Here is a 23,382-nt window from a genome sequence, read left to right as displayed (position 1 = left end):
CTTCCTTTTATGGTCATAAACCTTGTGTTAAAATTTCATAGATTTCTATTCACTTTTACTAAAGTTAGAGTGCAAAAACTAAAAGTATTCGGACAACGACGCAGACGCCAACGTGATAGCAATATACGACGAAAAAACTAAACTTTGACCACTGAACCATGAAAATGAGGTCAAGGTCACATCTGCCCGCTAGACATGTACACCTTACAATCATTCCATACAACAAATATAGTAGACCTATTGCATATAGTATGAGAACAACAGACCAAAACACAAAAATACAACTATAACCACTGAACCATGAAAATGAGGTCAAGGTCAGATGACACCTGCCAGTTGGACATGTACACCTTACAGTCCTTCCATACACCGAATATACTAGCCCTATTGCTTATAGTATCTGAGATATGGACTTGACCACCAAAACCTAACCTTGTTCACTGATCCATGAAATGAGGTTAAGGTCAAGTGAAAACTGTCTGACAGACATGATGACCTTGCAAGGTACGCACACATCAAATATAGTTATCCTATTACATATAAGAGAGAATTTAACATTACAAAAAATTTGAACTTTTTTATCAAGTGGTCACTGAACCATGAAAATGAGGTCAAGGACATTGGACATGTGACTGACGGAAACTTTGTAACATGAGGCATCTATATACAAAGTATGAAGCATCCAGGTCTTCCACCTTCTAAAATATAAAACTTTTAAGAAGTTAGCCAACGCCGCCGCCGTAGCCGCCGCCTGATCACTATCCCTATGTCGAGCTTTCTGCAACAAAAGTTGCAGGCTCGACAAAAACCGTGGCCTTATAATCCAATAAAAAATAAACTAGAGGCTCACAGTTGCCTAAATCTCTCACCTGTATTTAACAAAATGTGAAACAGGAGATTTATTCAAACAGTTCAATTGATAAGGTCTTTCTAAGAATCTGTTGTGTAAAGTTTGATTACATTTGGTTCAATTTTTATTAAAACAAGAGGCTCCCAGGAGCCTGTATCGCTCACCTGGATACATCCCTGTTACAACTTGTCCATATAGATCCAATAATATTGTCAAAATATTCTGCTAAAGTTCGGCCATTAAGTTTCAGAACTTTTTTTAGACCTCCGTGCAACATCTGAGCCCCTTATGAGGGCCCCTTTCAACAAATTTTGGGCATGGGTTCCACTTATAACATGAAATGAACATTCATACCAAGTTTGGTTTCAATCCACTCAATGGTTCTCTAGGAGAAGATATTTGTATGTATTTCCCATAGGGTCCTATGTTAGACTAAGTCCCCCGCTGGCGGCCATCTTGGATGAGGGATCGGCAACAAAGTTACAATACTTGGACAGCATGTCATAAGGAACATTCATACCATGTTTGGTTTCAATCCATTAAGCGGTTCTCTAAAAGAAGATATTTGTATGTATTACCCATAGGGTCCTATGTTAAACTAAGTCCCCCGCTGGCGGCCATCTCTGATGACGGATCAACAACAAAGTAAAAACACTTGGTCAAAATTGAGAATGGAAATGGGGAATGTGTCAAAGAGACAACAACCCGACCAAATAAAAAACAACAGCAGAAGCTAATTAAGGTCACCAACAGGTCTTCAATGTAGCGAGAAATTCCCGCACCCGGAGGCGTCCTTCAGCTGGTCAGCACCTCATAAAGAACATTCATGCCATGTTTGGGATCATTCCATTCAGTGGTTCTCTAGAAGAAGATATTTGTATGCATTTCCCCATAGGGTCCTTGGTTAAACTAAGTCTCCCGCTGGTGGCCATTTCGGATGACCGATCAGCAACAAAGTAACAACACATGGTCAGCACCTTATAAGGAACATTCATACCATGTTTGGTTTTAATCCGTTCAGTGGTTCTCTAGAAGAAGATATTTGTATGTATTTCCCATAGGGTCCTATGTTAAACTAAGTCCCCCGCTGGCGGCCATTTTGGATGACATATCAACAACAAAGTAACAACACTTGGTCAGCACCTCATAAGGAACATTCATGCCATGTTTGGTTTCATTCCATTCAGTGGTTCTCTAGAAGAAGTTCAAAATGTAAAAAGTTAACGGACGACGGACGCCAAGTGATGAGGAAAGCGCACTTGACCCAAAGTTTGGGTCAGGTGAGCAAAAAAATGTACTTTGCATGTATTTCCATAGGGTCCAATGTTAAACTAAGTCCGCGTCTGGCAACAATGTTTGTTGACCTATCGGCACAAAAGTATATCAACTTGATAATTAGGTCCTTCTTAGAATTAATTGTGTAAAGTTTGATTATATTTGGTTCAACGGTTCAGAAATAAATGTACTTTGCATGTAATGTATGTCCAATGTTAAACTAAGTCTGTGCCTGGTAGGCACCATAGTATACTAACTTGATAACATTTGGTTCAATTGTTCTGAAAGAAATGTATTTGCATGTATTTCCCAAAGGGTCCAATGTTAAAACTAAGTCTGCGCCTGGCAGCCATGTTTGTTGACATATCAGCACCAAAGTATATTAACTTAATAACGTCTTTCTAAGAATCAATTGTGTAAAGTTTGATTACATTCAGTTCAACGGTTCTGATATAAATGTACTTTACATGTATTTCCCATAGGGTCCAATGTTAAACTAAGTCCGCGTCTGGCAGCCATGTTTGTTGACTGATCGGCACCAAAGTATATTAACTTAATAACGAATTTCTTAGAATCAAAAGAGAAACATTTGATTAGATTTACATAACTAGAGGCTCTAAAGAGCCTGTGTCGCTCACCTTGGTATATGTGAATATTAAACAAAGGAAGCAGATGAATTCATGACAAAATTGTGTTTTGTTGATGGTGATGTGTTTTTAAATCTTACTTTACTAAACAGTCTTGCTGCTTACAATTATCTCTATCTATAATGAAATTGGCCCAGTAGTATCAGTGGAAATGTTAATTAAAAATTTACAAATTTTATGAAAATTGTTAAAAATTGACTATAAAGGACAATAACTCCTTAGGGGGTCAATTGACCATTTCGGTCATGTTGACTTATTTATAGATCCTACTTTGCTGAACATTATTGCTGTTTACAGTTTATCTTTATCTATAATAATATTCAAGATAATAACCAAAAACAGCAAAATTTCCTTAAAATTACCGATTCACGGGCAGCAACCCAACAACAGGTTGTCAGATTCATCTTCCAATTACAGGGCAGATAGATATTGATCTGATAAACAAATTCACCCCAAGTCAGATTGCTCTAAATGCTTTGGTTTTGAGTTATAAGCCAAAAACTGCATTTTACCCCTATGTTCTATTTTTAGCCTTTGTGGCCATCTTGGTTGGTTGACCTGGTCACGCCACACATTTTTTAAACTAGATACCCCAAAGATGATTGTTGCCAAGTTTGGATTAATTTGGCCCCGTAGTTTCAGAGGAGAAGATTTTTGTAAAGATAACTAAGATTTACGAAAAAATGGTTAAAAATTGACTATAAAGGGCAATAACTCCTAAACGGGTCAACTGACCATTTCAGTCTTGTTGACTTATTTGTAGATAATACTTTGTTGAACATTATTGCTGTTTATAGTTTATCTCTATCTATAATAATATTCAAGATAAAAACCAAAAACAGCAAAATTTCCTTAAAATTACCAATTCAGGGGCAGCAACCCAACAACCAATTGACCGATTCATCTGAAAATTTCAGGGCAGATAGATCTTGACCTGATAAACATTTTTATTTCATGTCAGATTTCCTCAAAAGGTTTTGGTTTTTGAGTTATAAGCCAAAAACTGCATTTTACCCCTATGTTCTATTTTTAGCTGTGGCGGCCATCTTGGTTGGTTGACCAGGTCACGCCACACATTTTTAAAACTAGATACCCCAAAGATGATTGTGGCCAAGTTTGGTTTGATTTGGCCCAGTAGTTTCAGAGGAGAAGATTTTTGTAAAATATTACTTTAATTTACGAAAAATGGTTAAAAATTGACTATAAAGGGCAATAACTCCTAAATGGGTCAACTGACCATTTTGGTCATGTTGACTTATTTGTAGATCTTACTTTGCTGAACATTATTGCTGTTTACAGTTTATCTCTATCTATAATAATATTCAAGATAAAAACCAAAAACAGCAAAATTTCCTTAAAATTACCAATTCAGGGGCAGCAACCCAACAACCGATTGACCGATTCATCTAAAAATTTCAGGGCAGATAGATCTTGACCTGATAAACATATTTACCCCATGTCAGATTTGCTCTAAATGCTTTGGTTTTTGAGTTATAAGCCAAAAACTGCATTTTACCCCTATGTTCTATTTTTAGCCCTGGCGGCCATCTTGGTTGGTTGACCGGGTCACGTCACACATTTTTTGAACTAGATACCCCAATGATGATTGTGGCCAAGTTTGGTTTGATTTGGCCCAGTAGTTTCAGAGGAGAAGATTTTTGTAAAAGTTAACGACGACGGACGACGGACGACGGAAGACGGACGCAAAGTGATGGGAAAAGCTCACTTGGCCCTTCGGGCCAGGTGAGCTAAAAAAGTACTTTGCATGTATTTCCCATAGGGTCCTACATGTATGTTAAACTAAGTCTCCCGCTGGAGGCCATTTTGGATGAGGGATTGACAACAAAGTAACAACACTTGGTCAGCACCTCATAAAGAACATTCATACCATGTTTGGTTTCATTCCATTCAGTGGTTCTCTAGAAGAAGTTCAAAATGTAATAAAGGGCTGCGCTTTAGCGCATGATACGCCTGTTACTCTTTTAACTTGTCTTTTATGCTTTAAATGAATTTATATGATCAACTAGAAATATATATACAAATCAAAAGGGATGTTACATTAATATATTCACCAAAGTTTCATAAAATCCCCCTTTTTTAAGTATAAAAATTCATTACTTAAGAAAACGTAAAATCTAAAATTTATAAAAATGGAAAGGGAGCTTATGTCAATAGATATAAACAATTTATCAAAGTTGCATAAAATTTTGTGAAATTGTTAGTTATTGTCCAAAAATTGGAAAATCCCCCCTTTTTTAAGCATGAAAATTCATAACACGGAAATGTAAAATCTGAAATCTATAAAAATTGAAAGGGAGCTTACATCAATAGATATAAACAATTCACCAAAGTTTCATGGACATTGGTGAAAGCCTTTTTGAGTTATTGTCCGAAGTGTTGAAAATCCCCCTTTTTTTTATGAATAAAGCCCCATAAATCCAAAACTTAAAATCTGAAATTTACAAAAATTGAAAGGGAGCTTACATCAATAGATATAAACAATTCACCAAAGTTTAATGGACATTTGTGAAAGCCTTTTTGAGTTATTGTCCGAAGTGTTGAAAATCCCCCTTTTTTTATGAATAAAGCCCCATAAATCCAAAACTTAAAATCTGAATTTTATAAAAATTGAAAGGGAGCTTACATCAATAGATATAAACAATTCACCAAAGTTTCATGGACATTGGTGAAAGCCTTTTTGAGTTATTGTCCGAAGTGTTGAAAATCCCCCTTTTTTTTATGAATAAAGCCCCATAAATCCAAAACTTAAAATCTAAAATTTACAAAAATTGAAAGGGAGCTTACATCAATAGATATAAACAATTCACCAAAGTTTAATGGACATTGGTGAAAGCCTTTTTGAGTTATTGTCCGAGGTGTTGAAAATCCCCCTTTTTTATGAATAAAGCCCCATAAATCCAAAACTTAAAATCTGAAATTTATAAAAATTGAAAGGGAGCTTACATCAATAGATATAAACAATTCAACAAAGTTTCATGGACATTGGTGAAAGCTTTTCTGAGTTATTGTCCGAAGTGTTGAAAATCCCCCTTTTTTTTATGAATAAAGCCCCATAAATCCAAAACTTAAAATCTGAAATTTACAAAAATTGAAAGGGAGCTTACATCAATAGATATAAACAATTCACCAAAGTTTCATGGACATTGGTGAAACCCTTTTTAGTTATTGTCCGAAGTGTTGAAAAGCCCCCCTTTTTTTTATGAATAAAGCCCCATAAATCCAAAACTTAAAATCTGAAATTTATAAAAATTGAAAGGGAGCTTACATCAATAGATATAAACAATTCAACAAAGTTTCATGGACATTGGTGAAAGACTTTTTGAGTTATTGTCCGAAGTGTTGAAAAGCCCCCCTTTTTTATGAATAAAGCCCCATAAATCCAAAACTTAAAATGTGAAATAAATAAAAAACGAAAGGGAGCTTATGTCAATAGATCTAAACAATTCACTTAAGTTTCATGGAAATTGGTGAAAGTGTTTTTGAGTTATTGTCCGAAGTGTGGACGACGGACGGACGGACAGACGGACGGACAACGGTATACCATAATACGTCCCGTTTTAAAAGACGACGGGCGTATAAAAAGTTAACGGACGACAACGGACGCCAAGTGATGAGGAAGGCTCACTTGACCCTTTGGGTCAGCTGAGCTAAAAATTGAGGTACTTTGTAAAAGTGTGATTTTAGAAAATGCTCAAAAAGTATTTGCAGAAAGCCATGGAATATGGATGTTTTACATGGATTTATTGAATACCATTGATCGCATGAGCGTGCTGAATGCACATAGTTTCGTTGTACCTGGTAACTTTTTTCTTAACTTTTGATTCAATTCTGAATTTAACATTCTTTAAGTTTTCATTGAAATCAATTGCTTTATTAATACAATCAGCATAAATATCAGATGCTAGACATCAGTTGCCAAAGCTCATGATATGACTTCAGCATGTTGACACAGGAAAGTTGAACAAGTGTACATTTGAAGTGAGTGCAGTTAGCTCAACGCGAAAAGGTTCCCTCCCTTCCATCACCAAGTAATAAAACAGTGAGACACTGCCAAACGCCTATATTTACCATAAATTCATCGGCGTAAACCTGGAGGAAAAATTCGAATTATGGTGTCATTATAGTTGCCCAGAAAAGGAAAATACCCAAAACACCGCGAAGTTTATTACCTGTGTTCGTTTGATCTATTACTGACCAACACACCAGTTGATTGCAGTGTCATTGACATTTAAACACTTGTACTGTTACAAAGATTATAGTTTGTGCTAATGATCATAGTTTGATACAAAATATAAATTGTCCTTGATAAAAAAATAAATAAATCGCCCTTGAAAATTACGGGGACACATGTGTTGAAAATAAATTGATGTGTTGGGTACACATGGTCTACGAAAATGCATAAAATTGCAACATTCACATTGTTTGACCTATGTAGATCTAATAAATAAATACAAAGATTTTTGACTGAATGATTTAAATTCTATTTTTAGACAATTTGCATATTTTCCAACAAGCTGCGTTTACTTATGGAAAACCAGAGTTTCCAACAATACTGCCATTGTAAGATGTTTGTACATCATCCGGGAGCAGGGTACAATAGGCTGAATTCTCTTAATCGTGAAGAACACTCAAGTTTGCATATTTTTAATAATTTTAAATGCATTGTCTTCTTGTAAAATGTGAAAACCGCCGTGAAGTATGAAATATTCTAGAAAACATGAAGTAAACGTGTCTGTTACACAAAACGTGTGCCATGTGTTTTGACAAAAATTGTGTGTACCAAAATGTACGTCTTTGGATCTTGATGCACTTTTTCTGCAACCACGCAAATGAATTCAATCTTTAAATTAGTGTTGTTCAAAACAAAAATATCAAAGGGGTTAATTTATATTTTAAATGGTTAAACAATGTCATTCCCAGCAATGAAAAAATAATTTAAACAAAATGCTCATCACATCCAAAAAAAAACCATGCTGATTATTGAATTTACAACAGGTACATTTAACTAAATTTTATTGGACTACACAGCAATAAATCTGGCGGTGTTTAGAGGAAAGGTTAGGAGAAATCTGGGAGTTTAATCTGAAATTAACGGTTTGACACGATACACAGTAATCGACAGCGACAGATGTCCTGATCACAATGAGCTAACTGTATAAAAACAAAAATTTGAGGCATTTTGAAAAAGTGTGATTGTGGCCCCCTTTGGCCCTTATATAGCTCCAATGACACCCTTATGAAAGCTGAAGTCAAGAGGAATCCAAATAAACAAATCCCATGAAAATCTGATGGGAAAATAAAAATTTGAGGTACTTTGAATAAGTGTGATTTTGGCTCCCTTCGGCCCCTTATACATTTGTAGCTCAGAAACGGTAAAAGCTATTTAAATCCCTCTACACTTTACTGAAAGCTTAGGTCAAGAGGAATCCAAAGAAACAAATCCCACTAAAATCTGATGAAAAATAAAAAAATTTAGGTAATTTGTATTAGTAAAAGTGTGATTTTGACCTCCTTTGGTCCCTTATAGCTCAGAAATTGAAAGAATTATAAAAAAAAAATATTGCTGAGCTCTATGTTTAATTTTTATAGGAAATCCATTAAAAAAAAAAATGCAGCCAAAATCAGACTTAAAATAAAACAAGAGGCTCTCAAGAGCCTGAATCGCTCACCTTAATTCTTTTGGTTAAATCTCTCATCAATGATTATTTTGGCTTATCAATTTATTTAAATGTTTTTTGGATCGTCCTATTTTCTTCAAAAGCCAAAAAAAATAATCATTTTCTCCTTATGTTCTATTTTAGCCATAGTAGCTATGTTTCTTGACATACAAGGAAATAAAATATAAAATTTATACTAGATACTCTGAAACGCATTTAGCCTAAGTTTGGCTGAAATTGATACAGCAGTTTCAAAGGAGAAGATTTTTTAAAGTAAGTCAACATGATGAACAAATTGTGAAAAAAGTCTTTAAAGGGCAATAACTCCTTAAGGGGTCAATTGACAATTTTTATCAAATTGATTTAATTGAAGATCTTACTTTGCTGAACATTATTGCTGTTTACAGTTTATTTCTATCTATAATTATATTCAAGATAATAAACAAAAACAGCAAAATTTCCTTAAAATTATCAATTCAGGGGCAGCAACCCAACAACAGGTTGTCTGATTCATCTGAAAATTTCAGGGCAGATAGATCTTGACCTGATAAACAATATAACCCCAGGTCAGATTTGCTCTAAATGCTTTGGTTTTTGAGTTATAAGCCAAAAACTGCATTTGACCCCTATGTTCTATTTTTAGCAATGGCGACCATGTTTGTTGATAGATCATAACTTCGGATACAATTTACAAACTAGATACCCTAAGGAACATTCAGTTAAAGTTTGGAAGTATTTTGCCCAGTAGTTTCAGAGGAGAAGATTTTTGTAAAAGATTACTAAGATTTACGAAAAATGGTTAAAAATTGACTATAAAGGGCAATAACTCCTAAAGGGGTCAACTGACCATTTCCGTTATGTTGACTTATTTGTAAATCTTACTTTGCTGAACATTATTCCTGTTCACAGTTTATCTCTATCTATAATAATATTCAAGATAATAACCAAAAACAGCAAAATTTCCTTAAAATTACCAATTCAGGGGCAGCAACCCAACAACGGGTTGTCTGATTCATCTGAAAATTTCAGGGCAGATAGATCTTGACCTGATAAACAATATAACCCCCAGGTCAGATTTGCTCTAAATGCTTTGGTTTTTGAGTTATAAGCCAAAAACTGCATTTGACCCCTATGTTCTATTTTTAGCAATGGCGACCATGTTTGTTGATAGATCATACCTTGGGATACAATTTACAAACTAGATACCCTAAGGAACATTCAGTTAAAGTTTGGAAGTATTTTGCCCAGTAGTTTCAGAGGAGAAGATTTTTGTAAAAGATTACTAAGATTTACGAAAAATGGTTAAAAATTGACTATAAAGGGCAATAAATCCTAAAGGGGTCAACTGACCATTTCCGTTATGTTGACTTATTTGTAAATCTTACTTTGCTGAACATTATTCCTGTTCACAGTTTATCTCTATCTATAATAATATTCAAGATAATAACCAAAAACAGCAAAATTTCCTTAAAATTACCAATTCAGGGGCAGCAACCCAACAACGGGTTGTCTGATTCATCTGAAAAATTCAAGGCAGATAGATCTTGACCTGATAAACAATATTATCAAATGTTAGATTTGCTCTAAATGCTTTGGTTTTTGAGTTATAAGCCAAAAACTGCATTTGACCCCTATGTTCTATTTTTAGCAATGGCGACCATGTTTGTTGATAGATCAAAACTTCGGAATACGGATACAATTTATAAATTAGATACCCTAAGGAACATTCAGTTAAAGTTTGAAAGTATTTGGCCCAGTAGTTTCAGAGGAGAAGATTCTTGAAATAGTTTACGACGACAGACGACGGACGACAGACGACAGACGATGACGGACGCCAAGTGATGGCATAAGCTCACTTGGCACTTCGGGCCAGGTGAGCTAAAAAAGACAATATTTTTTTTGAGATTACACTTTTTGGGCAAAATGTATCCCGAAAATGGTCAATTCCACAATAAATCAGTTGACATACTCCAGATGGGGGATTTTGTTAGGAACACAATGAAAGAAACTCCATCAAAAACTGACAAATAGTAAAGGTTCTACATCAAAATATACGAATACACCCAATTTTGCCCCGTTTGGCCTTTTTTTCAAAAGGACAGGGCCACAATACCCAAAAGCAATACCAGCCTTCCTTTTGTGCCAAGGAACATTGTTTAAAATTTCATAAGGATTGGTCAACTAGAAATAAAGTTATCGTCCGGAAACGAAGCATCTACAGACAACAGACGCCGACAGCATCATACCATTATACGACCTCAAATTTTTTGTGGTCGTATAAAAATGATGTTGGGGCTGAAGTACATGGCAGGGGCCATCCCTGGCAAAAGCAATAAAAAAAACATGAAGAAACTGACGAGGAAAGGAGGGAAAAAAATTAAGAAACTGATTTTTGAAAACTTGAGGCCTTACAAGTGATATATGAAGAACAGGAAGATGCTAATGCAATGAATGACAACATTCTTACTGACAATGATGACAACATTCTTACTGACAATGAATGACAACATTCTTACTGACAATGATGACAACATTCTTACTGACAATGATGACAACATTCTTACTGACAATGAATGACAACATTCTTTAATACTGACAATGATGACAATTATAATAATTGTGAGGGGTGGTCAAATGAAATGGACAAGTTGTTCAAAATTTTTGAATTTAGTCTTGAATTAAGTGAAATTTCCACCAAAAATTGTTTTTCTTTGCCCAACAAGTTTTCGGTCAGGTAATATGTGATGTGGTAGATTAAAAATTTAACTACTACTGGAGAGAATGTCCAGAAAATGACAGCAGATCTTCGGAAACACTGAGAATTTGATATAATTTTCACATAATTTTATATCTTGCAGTTTTCGAGAAATCATGGGTCAAGGTCAAATCTGGATTATATAGGTTACAATGGTACATAAATATGTATTGAATGCTAATTAATGCCTTGGGCTGATAAGGGGTCCCGGGATAACCAGGCCAATATGGAAAAGGTCATGTATTAATCTGTATTTATTTAAAATTGACACCTGAAATAATTTCTACAGATCCGGGAGATTTGCTGCTCCTGGCAGGAGTAAGATTTCATTTGGTTAGATCAGGGAGACTCTTGGAAGATGAAGAGACATCACATGTATGTGCATGGATATAATGAAATTATTTTCTATTCACTTTTTTAAGTGAAATAACCAATAGACCTAGCATTTGTACATGTACTTTACTTACCAAATGATGTATTTCCAACTTTTAAATCTGCTTTACAACAAAACGATTTCCTAGATTTGCCTTCAATTATATTAACTCCATCCACAAGAGGTCCAAATAAATGATGTGCTAATATTCCAACAATCTCAGATTCTGTTTTGATTTTACGATTCCATAAAATCGAAAGACATTTCTGGTGTTTATCTGTCAGAAAATAAAGTGAAAGAAGAATAACTAGAAGCTTCACTTACATGGATTATTTGTTGTGTGAATGATGTCACCTAAATAAAAATTATTTTGTGTCACATGTATTTACAATGTGACAAAATCAACACAAATTATACACATTTTGCATTAATTGATTTGGTTAACAACATGATCAAAACTTTTCCTAACGCAGGTGTCCCAAGTAATTGTAAAAAGTTTTGTGTTTACAATTTTTTGCATGTTATAAAGTCACAGAAACCAGAATAATTCTTCACGATAATACAACTTAACCATTTTTCACATTCTCCAGCCTAAAAAAAGAATTAAGTGTTTCGGGTAACCCGACTAACCCTATTTTTTACCCCCGACCCTAATCTTTTTATGGCGTCGGCAAAACATAAATCCGAAAAATTTGGCCTACGTGTCCATTCCTGATTCCTCCCATCAAATGCTGCTCTCTGATGTGGAGGTCCATTACTACTTTTAAACAGAGATGTTCAAAAACCAGATGATTTAAAAGCTGAATGTGTTATGAATGGGGAAGTGTTTGAAGTTACCCAAACTATGACCATAAAAAAAAAAAAAAATTTTGAAAGATTTTTCTGATTTTGAAAAAGACTTTACCGGAAACAACACATTTTTTTTAAGGCCTCAACTTTATTCTACAATTATACATGTAGCTCTACTAAAAGAGTTTTTTTCTCTTACAGCCAAACAAACACACAGGAGCAATAGAAATAACATACATGTATATATTTTGTACACCTGTAAAAAACCTTGTAACTGTTTAAAAAATTCAAAATATTTACATAAATACATGTATGAACATTAAATGCAAAAATTTGCAAGGTGTTTTTTTAGTATAACCCCCATATAGTAAGGTATATAGAGCAACGTTGACAATTTTCGTCCGGAGACAGTTTTCATCCACATTTCATTATTCAAGGGTTATAAACATTCAAGTTAAAGCTGCCAGAAAGTATGCACGGTAGTGCATACATTGGACAATCCCAAAAGCGCATCAGATACAACCTCAGCATGTTGAATAAGTGTACATTTAAAACCAGTATGGAGACAATATTATGTTGGTCATACACAGGGTTGGCAAAATGCCGGCATTTATCCATAAATTCCATGCCAGCGGTAAATACCGGTAAATACCAGCAAATACTGGTCAATTGAATTGACCATCCTGGAATTTATATATTAACATGTCCTTTTAGAGTAGTTTTATTTATCCTGGTCAATTGGCTTAGTGTTTAAGATAAAGTTAAACCTATTTATACTGAATAAAGGATTTTAATGGTTAGTTTTACACTTTTATTTTACTATTTATATTGAATACAATTAATTTTACTATTATAAAAATAAATGACTTAGAGTAATATTTCCATTATAGAAAATACTATTTTAAAAATAATTAACAAATTCAGCCTTCAATACTCAAACTAATCAAATACATACCTGCCAACTGTCACTATTTGCGGGGGATTTCCCCCATGGAGGCTCCCAAATTGAAATTTCAAAGAGCAATTTTGTTCAAAATTTTAACAAAACTATTAATTTTACAATGAATTGAGGCTTATTAAAGTATGAAGAAGCCAAAAAACAACATTACACTGTATTTGAAGGCCCCCTTGAAGGTTTTTTTAGGAGTACGGCAGCCATCTTGCACGCAAAACCCCCATGGGCATTTTGAAAACTTGGCAGGTATGCAAATATTCACACTTTCACTCTCTATTTCACAGAAAATCAGGATAACTTCTTCTTGTCTCCGTATGAGCCTCCTTTAAATAGGAGCACCACCATAGTTATGGCGTATAAAGGAGGACATTTGGAGCCTGTATCGGTACAGATTAATGTGAGCATTTGCCTACCCAATTCCCCAGCCAGGCCGTGACGGGTCTTATTACCAGAAAGTTAACCTTCCCAAAACAATAATAAAAATGGAAATGGATTCCAGACATGTAACAGTGGTCTTGTTGTCTTTGTCTACTACTTAAAACATATTGCAAATGGGATCTTTGGATTTCATTGTGAATTGGTACAAGTTAACAGTACTGTAATATCAGTGAATATGACCAGAAATTGTCTGACTGTTATAATGTATTCAAGGGTTGAAGCCATACCATAGCTCAATCTGTACCTATGACCCCTCTTTTTCCTTTCATCTAAATTAATTTTCTAACCTCTGTTTAGAACAGGAAATCATTTATTTTATTGTTTTCATCCCCATGATCCCTGTCTCTGACTGTCCTATGTTACCCTGGATAAACAATTTCTTGAAACATGTTGTTTTTACAATTTATGACCCATGTTCTTCTTAATTAGGCCGGTGTCTTCCCGATTGTCCCACTTTATGAAATTACAGGTAAAAAGGTAATGAAATTTTGTGGGACAATCTGGAATATGTTTGTGGGACAATTGGGAAGTTTAAATGTGGGACAATTGGGAACTGTTTCTTTAGTGATTAATTTGTTTTCATATTTTATTTTGCTCATAGAAGGTACAATTGAAGTATTATATAATATAATATGAAGTCTTTTCAAAAATTAAAAACATTTTAGTCTAAGATGAATATTTTTTTTAAATTATTTTTGATTGACTTTGAACTAGCAGTCAGTACTGCGAGTTCTCTCATATCAGTACTTAGTGTCTTTGTTGTGGTGATGTCCCAAGCCATGAGTCTGTAAGTCAGTGGTTGTCGTTTGTTGCAGTGTAACAAATTTTTTTCATTCATTATTTTGTACATAAATTATGCCATAAATTTTTTCGTTTGAAATGTTTTACATTAATTTTGGGGCCTTTTGTAGCTATGTGGTATGGGATAGATATAAGGCTAAAGTTAACTGATAATAAGATTTTTTTTTTAAATTAAATTTTATATGGTTAAAATTTAAGATACCATGTACCAAATAAATTTGTGTGGGAAAAATTCAGCTTTAACTGTTAAATATGTTATAACCTATGGTTAAAATCATATAAATAATTAACAAATCCATTTAAAAGTCATTATATTTATTAGAGTATTATTTTAAATTAACTTAGTTATGATTTTTAAAGCATTTTAAGGTAAAAAAAAGTTCAATCGACCAGTATTTGCCAGTTTTTGCCACTTGAGTCATATTTGCCAGTCAGGTAAATACCGGGGGTTGAATTTACCGCCCAACCTTGGTCATACACAGAAATGTGAGATAAAGTTTCAAATTTTTAAAAATTGTGGTACTTTGTTAAAGTGTGATTTTTGCCTCTGTTGGCTCCTTATAGCTCAAAAATGTAGGAGCTAGGGTAAATTTGCCATCATTCTACTGGAAGCTGAAGTCAATAGGAATGCAAAGAAACAAGTCCTCATATAATCTGATGAAAAATAAAACAAAAGGCTCTTAAGAGCCTGTATCGCTCACCTGCTGAAGGCAGGCATCAAAATTAGTCTTTTTATTCTGGTAGCCAAGTCCGAATGTAAAAAGGTTTGTTCCAAATGGTATAGTACATGTAGTTTCAGAAGAGAAGACATTTGAATGCATATCTCCATATAGGGTCCAATGATAAACTATGTTCACCGCTGGTGGCCATTTTGGATCGTGTGTGGAACTGTCAGATACAATTTTTAAAGGGGACCATCCAAGGGCTATTGTGATCAAGTTTCGTTCCAACTGGTATAGTAGTTTCAGAAGAGAAGATCTTTGAATGCATTTCCCCATAGGGTCCAATGTTAAACTATGTTCCCCCTGGTGGCCACCTTGGATGATGGATCGGCAACAAAGTAACAACACCTGGTCAGCATCGCATAAGAAACATTCATACCATGTTTGGTTTCAATCCATTTAGTGGTTCTCTAGAAGAAGATATTTGTATGTATTTCCCATAGGGTTCTATGTTAAACTAAGCCCCCCCCCCTGTTGGGCATTTTGGATGACAGATCGGCAACAAAGTAACAACACTTGGTCAGCATCTCATAAGAAACATTCATACCATGTTTGGTTTCAATCCATTCAGTGGTTCTCTAGGAGAAGATATTTGTATGTATTTCCCATAAGATCCTATGTTAAACTAAGTCCCCTGCTGGCGGCCATCTCGGATCACAGATCGACAACAAAAAAACAACACTTGGTTAGCACCTCATAAGGAACATTCATGCCATGTTTGGTTTCATTCCATTTAGTGGTTCTCTAGAAGAAGTTCAAAATGTAAAAAGTTAACGGACGATAATGGAGGCCAAGTGATGAGGAAAGCTCACTTGGGTCAGGTGAGCTTAAAATTAATGTACTTTATAAAATTGCTATTTTGGCCTCCTTTGGCCCCTTATAGCTGAGAAACGGTAGCCAGGCAAAATCTATCAACACCCTACCGAAAACTAAGGTCATGAGGAATCCAAAGAAACAAATGCCATGAAAAATAAAATTTAAAAAAAGTGTGATTTTGGCCCTTTATAACTCGGAAACAGTCAGAGCTAAGCTTTGGGTCCTTTTTTTTTTACAAACGGACGGGCCACAATACCAGCCTTCATTTTGTGCCAAGGAACATTGTGTTAAAATTCTATAAGGATTGGTCAACTAGAACTTGGATGTAAGTTATCGTCCGGAAGTGAAGCGTCTACAGATGCCACCGCAGACGACTGCATCATACCATTATACAACCTCAAAAATTGTTTTGTTGTCGTATTATAATATTTATTGGTGTTTTCACTTCACCTCCAACCTTTTGTTTATTATTGTCCAGTAAAGAGATCTTTTTAAACATTTCAAAAATTATCTTTCTGAACCTATTACTTTTAATTTTTTGGAAGTTCATTTGTAGTGGCCGAAATAGCCCAAATTCACAGAGCTGTCATCAAGTTTTTTACTATTAATTCCTGATTCATTGTGGAAAATATTCAGTTTTCAACCAAGGTCAAGGAGCAAATTTCTTATCTGTAGGAGGATAATACATTGTATGCATCAATATTGAAAAAGCCTTATTTACAGACTTCACCTCTTAGGTCCGAGAACACAATTAATTCGTAGTGCATTTCTTTTAGAACATAAATGAAAATCAAAAAAATCCCACCTGCGCTTTCTCAATGAAATTTTTACAGTGTGTTGTACTACTTTTGGGACAAATTATATCAAAATTATAGAAAACTTCATCGCCTCTAACTCAAAATATGGACAATTTTGTGTTTAGGGTGTCTTGAAATCTTTTGACAGCTGGACCAAATCACTACTTTCTTGTAAAATTCTGGACCCAAATTTTTTTACAGTGTAATTTCACCCCCCTACTTACAATTTGAGGCATTAAACATGGAGAAATAAATTTGGAAGGGGTATAAAAAATTTTGGCAAGTAACCCACTGATTACACTAGGGACTATATTCGTGAACAACGAAAATCAAGGGACGACAATTGTGGTCTCGGACCTAATAGGATAGAAAGAGTTGACAAATCTTAAAAAAACTTGGTATGACCAAGGCTTAATAAATTATAACACTGCTTGCAAAGTTTCATAACAATAGAATATATATTATAGACAATATGTTAAATTCTATACTCATCTTTGCGTGTTAAATTTTGACGTTAAAATTGAATAATTTCAACTATCAACACTTTGGGTTTTGAAAATTAAAATATTGCAAAAAAAATACTTTTTAAATGCCCTAATATATCATTTATTATGAACTAAAAGCAATAGAGTACTCCTTTGATTTATCAGACTTAGCATAATTATTCAAAAGTCCAATCTATATCAGCCTGGGCCTAAAAATTGAGGTTTTTCAATGAAAGGGGGCCTTACATGAAGATGTAATATTTTCAAGCAATTTTAAATTTGTGAAGCTTTTTGGTTATAAATAATCCTTACATATGTATTTAATGTATTTTAAATGGAAAGAAAAGTCACAAATAACATATCATATTAGTTTAAAAGGGTCCTAAGCCAAGTAAGACTGGAAAAAAATAAGGGTCAATTTAGGCCGTGCCACATATTTACATTAAAAAATGCATATTGATCTATAAGAAATAAAAAATTGTGTCTTTTTTATCATTTCTATACTCATGTGACATGATACAAGAAATCTGAGCACAAAAAGGCTCTTGCAATTGACTTTTCTTACAGACAGTATGGTCTGATACAAAGATTTTTGCCTTTTTAATGAAAAACTTGAATGCAATTTTAGTCTCAACAGGCTTATATTTAAACCACTTGCTATCCTACAGAAGAAGAGAAAGATATTATGTGAGATGGAACAGGTACAATAGACATTGTAAAGTGCTTTTGATACAAATTTAGTGAGGTCTTTATTGTGGACTTCAAATTTTATGTACCAAGAACCCCACTTTTGACTTCATGCAAACAGGGCGTTAGACAAGGGTCATTTATACAACATATTTTGTACATATTGTCTAAGATAATCTTCTTTTCTGTAGATTCTGAGTTCATAAAGAAGTAAAAGAACTAGATAAAGGCATAGAAACACAAGTATTGACACATGAAAACCTGTCAGATAGAAAGTCAGGATGCCATGTATGCATCAATATTGAAAAAGCCTTAAAATGCCTATATATTTTGACCATAAAATGCCAAAATTGGTCACTTTTGCAGAAATTCTATAAAATAAAAGTTTAAATCCTTTAGTTTAATGCTATTTGACAAATTGACACCACCAAATCATTTAGGGAAGGTGCCAAAGTACAGATTCTATATTTACAGACTTCACCTCTTAGGATAGAAAGAGTTGACAAATCTTAAAAAAACTTGGTATGACCAAGGCTTAATAAATTATAACACTGCTTGCAAAGTTTCATAACAATAGAATATATATTATAGACAATATGTTAAATTCTATACTCATCTTTGCGTGTTAAATTTTGACGTTAAAATTGAATAATTTCAACTATCAACACTTTGGGTTTTGAAAATTAAAATATTGCAAAAAAAATACTTTTTAAATGCCCTAATATATCATTTATTATGAACTAAAAGCAATAGAGTACTCCTTTGATTTATCAGACTTAGCATAATTATTCAAAAGTCCAATCTATATCAGCCTGGGCCTAAAAATTGAGGTTTTTCAATGAAAGGGGGCCTTACATGAAGATGTAATATTTTCAAGCAATTTTAAATTTGTGAAGCTTTTTGGTTATAAATAATCCTTACATATGTATTTAATGTATTTTAAATGGAACGAAAAGTCACAAATAACATATCATATTAGTTTAAAAGGGTCCTAAGCCAAGTAAGACTGGAAAAAAATAAGGGTCAATTTAGGCCGTGCCACATATTTACATTAAAAAATGCATATTGATCTATAAGAAATAAAAAATTGTGTCTTTTTTATCATTTCTATACTCATGTGACATGATACAAGAAATCTGAGCACAAAAAGGCTCTTGCAATTGACTTTTCTTACAGACAGTATGGTCTGATACAAAGATTTTTGCCTTTTTAATGAAAAACTTGAATGCAATTTTAGTCTCAACAGGCTTATATTTAAACCACTTGCTATCCTACAGAAGAAGAGAAAGATATTATGTGAGATGGAACAGGTACAATAGACATTGTAAAGTGCTTTTGATACAAATTTAGTGAGGTCTTTATTGTGGACTTCAAATTTTATGTACCAAGAACCCCACTTTTGACTTCATGCAAACAGGGCGTTAGACAAGGGTCATTTATACAACATATTTTGTACATATTGTCTAAGATAATCTTCTTTTCTGTAGATTCTGAGTTCATAAAGAAGTAAAAGAACTAGATAAAGGCATAGAAACACAAGTATTGACACATGAAAACCTGTCAGATAGAAAGTCAGGATGCCATGTATGCATCAATATTGAAAAAGCCTTAAAATGCCTATATATTTTGACCATAAAATGCCAAAATTGGTCACTTTTGCAGAAATTCTATAAAATAAAAGTTTAAATCCTTTAGTTTCATGCTATTTGACAAATTGACACCACCAAATCATTTAGGGAAGGTGCCAAAGTACAGATTCTATATTTACAGACTTCACCTCTTAGGATAGAAAGAGTTGACAAATCTTAAAAAAACTTGGTATGACCAAGGCTTAATAAATTATAACACTGCTTGCAAAGTTTCATAACAATAGAATATATATTATAGACAATATGTTAAATTCTATACTCATCTTTGCGTGTTAAATTTTGACGTTAAAATTGAATAATTTCAACTATCAACATGATCAACACTTTGGGTTTTGAAAATTAAAATATTGCAAAAAAAATACTTTTTAAATGCCCTAATATATCATTTATTATGAACTAAAAGCAATAGAGTACTCCTTTGATTTATCAGACTTAGCATAATTATTCAAAAGTCCAATCTATATCAGCCTGGGCCTAAAAATTGAGGTTTTTCAATGAAAGGGGGCCTTACATGAAGATGTAATATTTTCAAGCAATTTTAAATTTGTGAAGCTTTTTGGTTATAAATAATCCTTACATATGTATTTAATGTATTTTAAATGGAAAGAAAAGTCACAAATAACATATCATATTAGTTTAAAAGGGTCCTAAGCCAAGTAAGACTGGAAAAAAATAAGGGTCAATTTAGGCCGTGCCACATATTTACATTAAAAAATGCATATTGAGTCTATAAGAAATAAAAAATTATGTCTTTTTTATCATTTCTATACTCATGTGACATGATACAAGAAATCTGAGCACAAAAAGGCTCTTGCAATTGACTTTTCTTACAGACAGTATGGTCTGATACAAAGATTTTTGCCTTTTTAATGAAAAACTTGAATGCAATTTTAGTCTCAACAGGCTTATATTTAAACCACTTGCTATCCTACAGAAGAAGAGAAAGATATTATGTGAGATGGAACAGGTACAATAGACATTGTAAAGTGCTTTTGATACAAATTTAGTGAGGTCTTTATTGTGGACTTCAAATTTTATGTACCAAGAACCCCACTTTTGACTTCATGCAAACAGGGCGTTAGACAAGGGTCATTTATACAACATATTTTGTACATATTGTCTAAGATAATCTTCTTTTCTGTAGATTCTGAGTTCATAAAGAAGTAAAAGAACTAGATAAAGGCATAGAAACACAAGTATTGACACATGAAAACCTGTCAGATAGAAAGTCAGGATGCCATGCATGTATGCATCAATATTGAAAAAGCCTTAAAATGCCTATATATTTTGACCATAAAATGCCAAAATTGGTCACTTTTGCAGAAATTCTATAAAATAAAAGTTTAAATCCTTTAGTTTCATGCTATTTGACAAATTGACACCACCAAATCATTTAGGGAAGGTGCCAAAGTACAGATTCTATATTTACAGACTTCACCTCTTAGGATAGAAAGAGTTGACAAATCTTAAAAAAACTTGGTATGACCAAGGCTTAATAAATTATAACACTGCTTGCAAAGTTTCATAACAATAGAATATATATTATAGACAATATGTTAAATTCTATACTCATCTTTGCGTGTTAAATTTTGACGTTAAAATTGAATAATTTCATCTATCAACACTTTGGGTTTTGAAAATTAAAATATTGCAAAAAAAATACTTTTTAAATGCCCTAATATATCATTTATTATGAACTAAAAGCAATAGAGTACTCCTTTGATTTATCAGACTTAGCATAATTATTCAAAAGTCCAATCTATATCAGCCTGGGCCTAAAAACTGAGGTTTTTCAATGAAAGGGGGCCTTACATGAAGATGTAATATTTTCAAGCAATTTTAAATTTGTGAAGCTTTTTGGTTAAAAATAATCCTTACATATGTATTGAATGTACTTTAAATGGAAAGAAAAGTCACAAATAACATATCATATTAGTTTAAAAGGGTCCTAAGCCAAGTAAGACTGGAAAAAAATAAGGGTCAATTTAGGCCGTGCCACATGTTTACATTAAAAAATGCATATTGATCTATAAGAAATAAAAAATTGTGTCTTTTTTATCATTTCTATACTCATGTGACATGATACAAGAAATCTGAGCACAAAAAGGCTCTTGCAATTGACTTTTCTTACAGACAGTATGGTCTGATACAAAGATTTTTGCCTTTTTAATGAAAAACTTGAATGCAATTTTAGTCTCAACAGGCTTATATTTAAACCACTTGCTATCCTACAGAAGAAGAGAAAGATATTATGTGAGATGGAACAGGTACAATAGACATTGTAAAGTGCTTTTGATACAAATTTAGTGAGGTCTTTATTGTGGACTTCAAATTTTATGTACCAAGAACCCCACTTTTGACTTCATGCAAACAGGGCGTTAGACAAGGGTCATTTATACAACATATTTTGTACATATTGTCTAAGATAATCTTCTTTTCTGTAGATTCTGAGTTCATAAAGAAGTAAAAGAACTAGATAAAGGCATAGAAACACAAGTATTGACACATGAAAACCTGTCAGATAGAAAGTCAGGATGCCATGCATGTATGCATCAATATTGAAAAAGCCTTAAAATGCCTATATATTTTGACCATAAAATGCCAAAATTGGTCACTTTTGCAGAAATTCTATAAAATAAAAGTTTAAATCCTTTAGTTTCATGCTATTTGACAAATTGACACCACCAAATCATTTAGGGAAGGTGCCAAAGTACAGATTCTATATTTACAGACTTCACCTCTTAGGATAGAAAGAGTTGACAAATCTTAAAAAAACTTGGTATGACCAAGGCTTAATAAATTATAACACTGCTTGCAAAGTTTCATAACAATAGAATATATATTATAGACAATATGTTAAATTCTATACTCATCTTTGCGTGTTAAATTTTGACGTTAAAATTGAATAATTTCAACTATCAACACTTTGGGTTTTGAAAATTAAAATATTGCAAAAAAAATACTTTTTAAATGCCATAATATATCATTTATTATGAACTAAAAGCAATAGAGTACTCCTTTGATTTATCAGACTTAGCATAATTATTCAAAAGTCCAATCTATATCAGCCTGGGCCTAAAAATTGAGGTTTTTCAATGAAAGGGGGCCTTACATGAAGATGTAATATTTTCAAGCAATTTTAAATTTGTGAAGCTTTTTGGTTATAAATAATCCTTACATATGTATTTAATGTATTTTAAATGGAAAGAAAAGTCACAAATAACATATCATATTAGTTTAAAAGGGTCCTAAGCCAAGTAAGACTGGAAAAAAATAAGGGTCAATTTAGGCCGTGCCACATGTTTACATTAAAAAATGCATATTGATCTATAAGAAATAAAAAATTGTGTCTTTTTTATCATTTCTATACTCATGTGACATGATACAAGAAATCTGAGCACAAAAAGGCTCTTGCAATTGACTTTTCTTACAGACAGTATGGTCTGATACAAAGATTTTTGCCTTTTTAATGAAAAACTTGAATGCAATTTTAGTCTCAACAGGCTTATATTTAAACCACTTGCTATCCTACAGAAGAAGAGAAAGATATTATGTGAGATGGAACAGGTACAATAGACATTGTAAAGTGCTTTTGATACAAATTTAGTGAGGTCTTTATTGTGGACTTCAAATTTTATGTACCAAGAACCCCACTTTTGACTTCA

The 23,382-nt window shown here is 33.2% G+C and overlaps 1 protein-coding gene across 2 annotated transcripts in view; it reads right to left on the bottom strand.

Annotated features, from left to right (window-relative positions):
• LOC134695494 (uncharacterized) overlaps positions 1-23,382 on the bottom strand; it is a 42,608-nt gene that overhangs the window by 8,801 nt on the left and 10,425 nt on the right. Inside the window, exon 2 of one of the 2 annotated variants that reach the window (XM_063556771.1) lies at positions 11,673-11,855. The exons of the other annotated variant lie outside the window; for it this stretch is intronic. Coding sequence (XP_063412841.1) covers positions 11,673-11,855 — 183 coding nt within the window. The remainder of the gene's footprint in view (positions 1-11,672; positions 11,856-23,382) is intronic. 2 annotated transcript variants of the gene reach the window in all.

The sequence above is a fragment of the Mytilus trossulus genome, chromosome 13 (genome assembly GCF_036588685.1).
Source record: "Mytilus trossulus isolate FHL-02 chromosome 13, PNRI_Mtr1.1.1.hap1, whole genome shotgun sequence".
Lineage (NCBI taxonomy): Eukaryota > Metazoa > Mollusca > Bivalvia > Mytilida > Mytilidae > Mytilus > Mytilus trossulus.
Note: the sequence above shows the minus strand (reverse complement) of the source record. Positions and strands in the feature narration are given on the sequence as shown.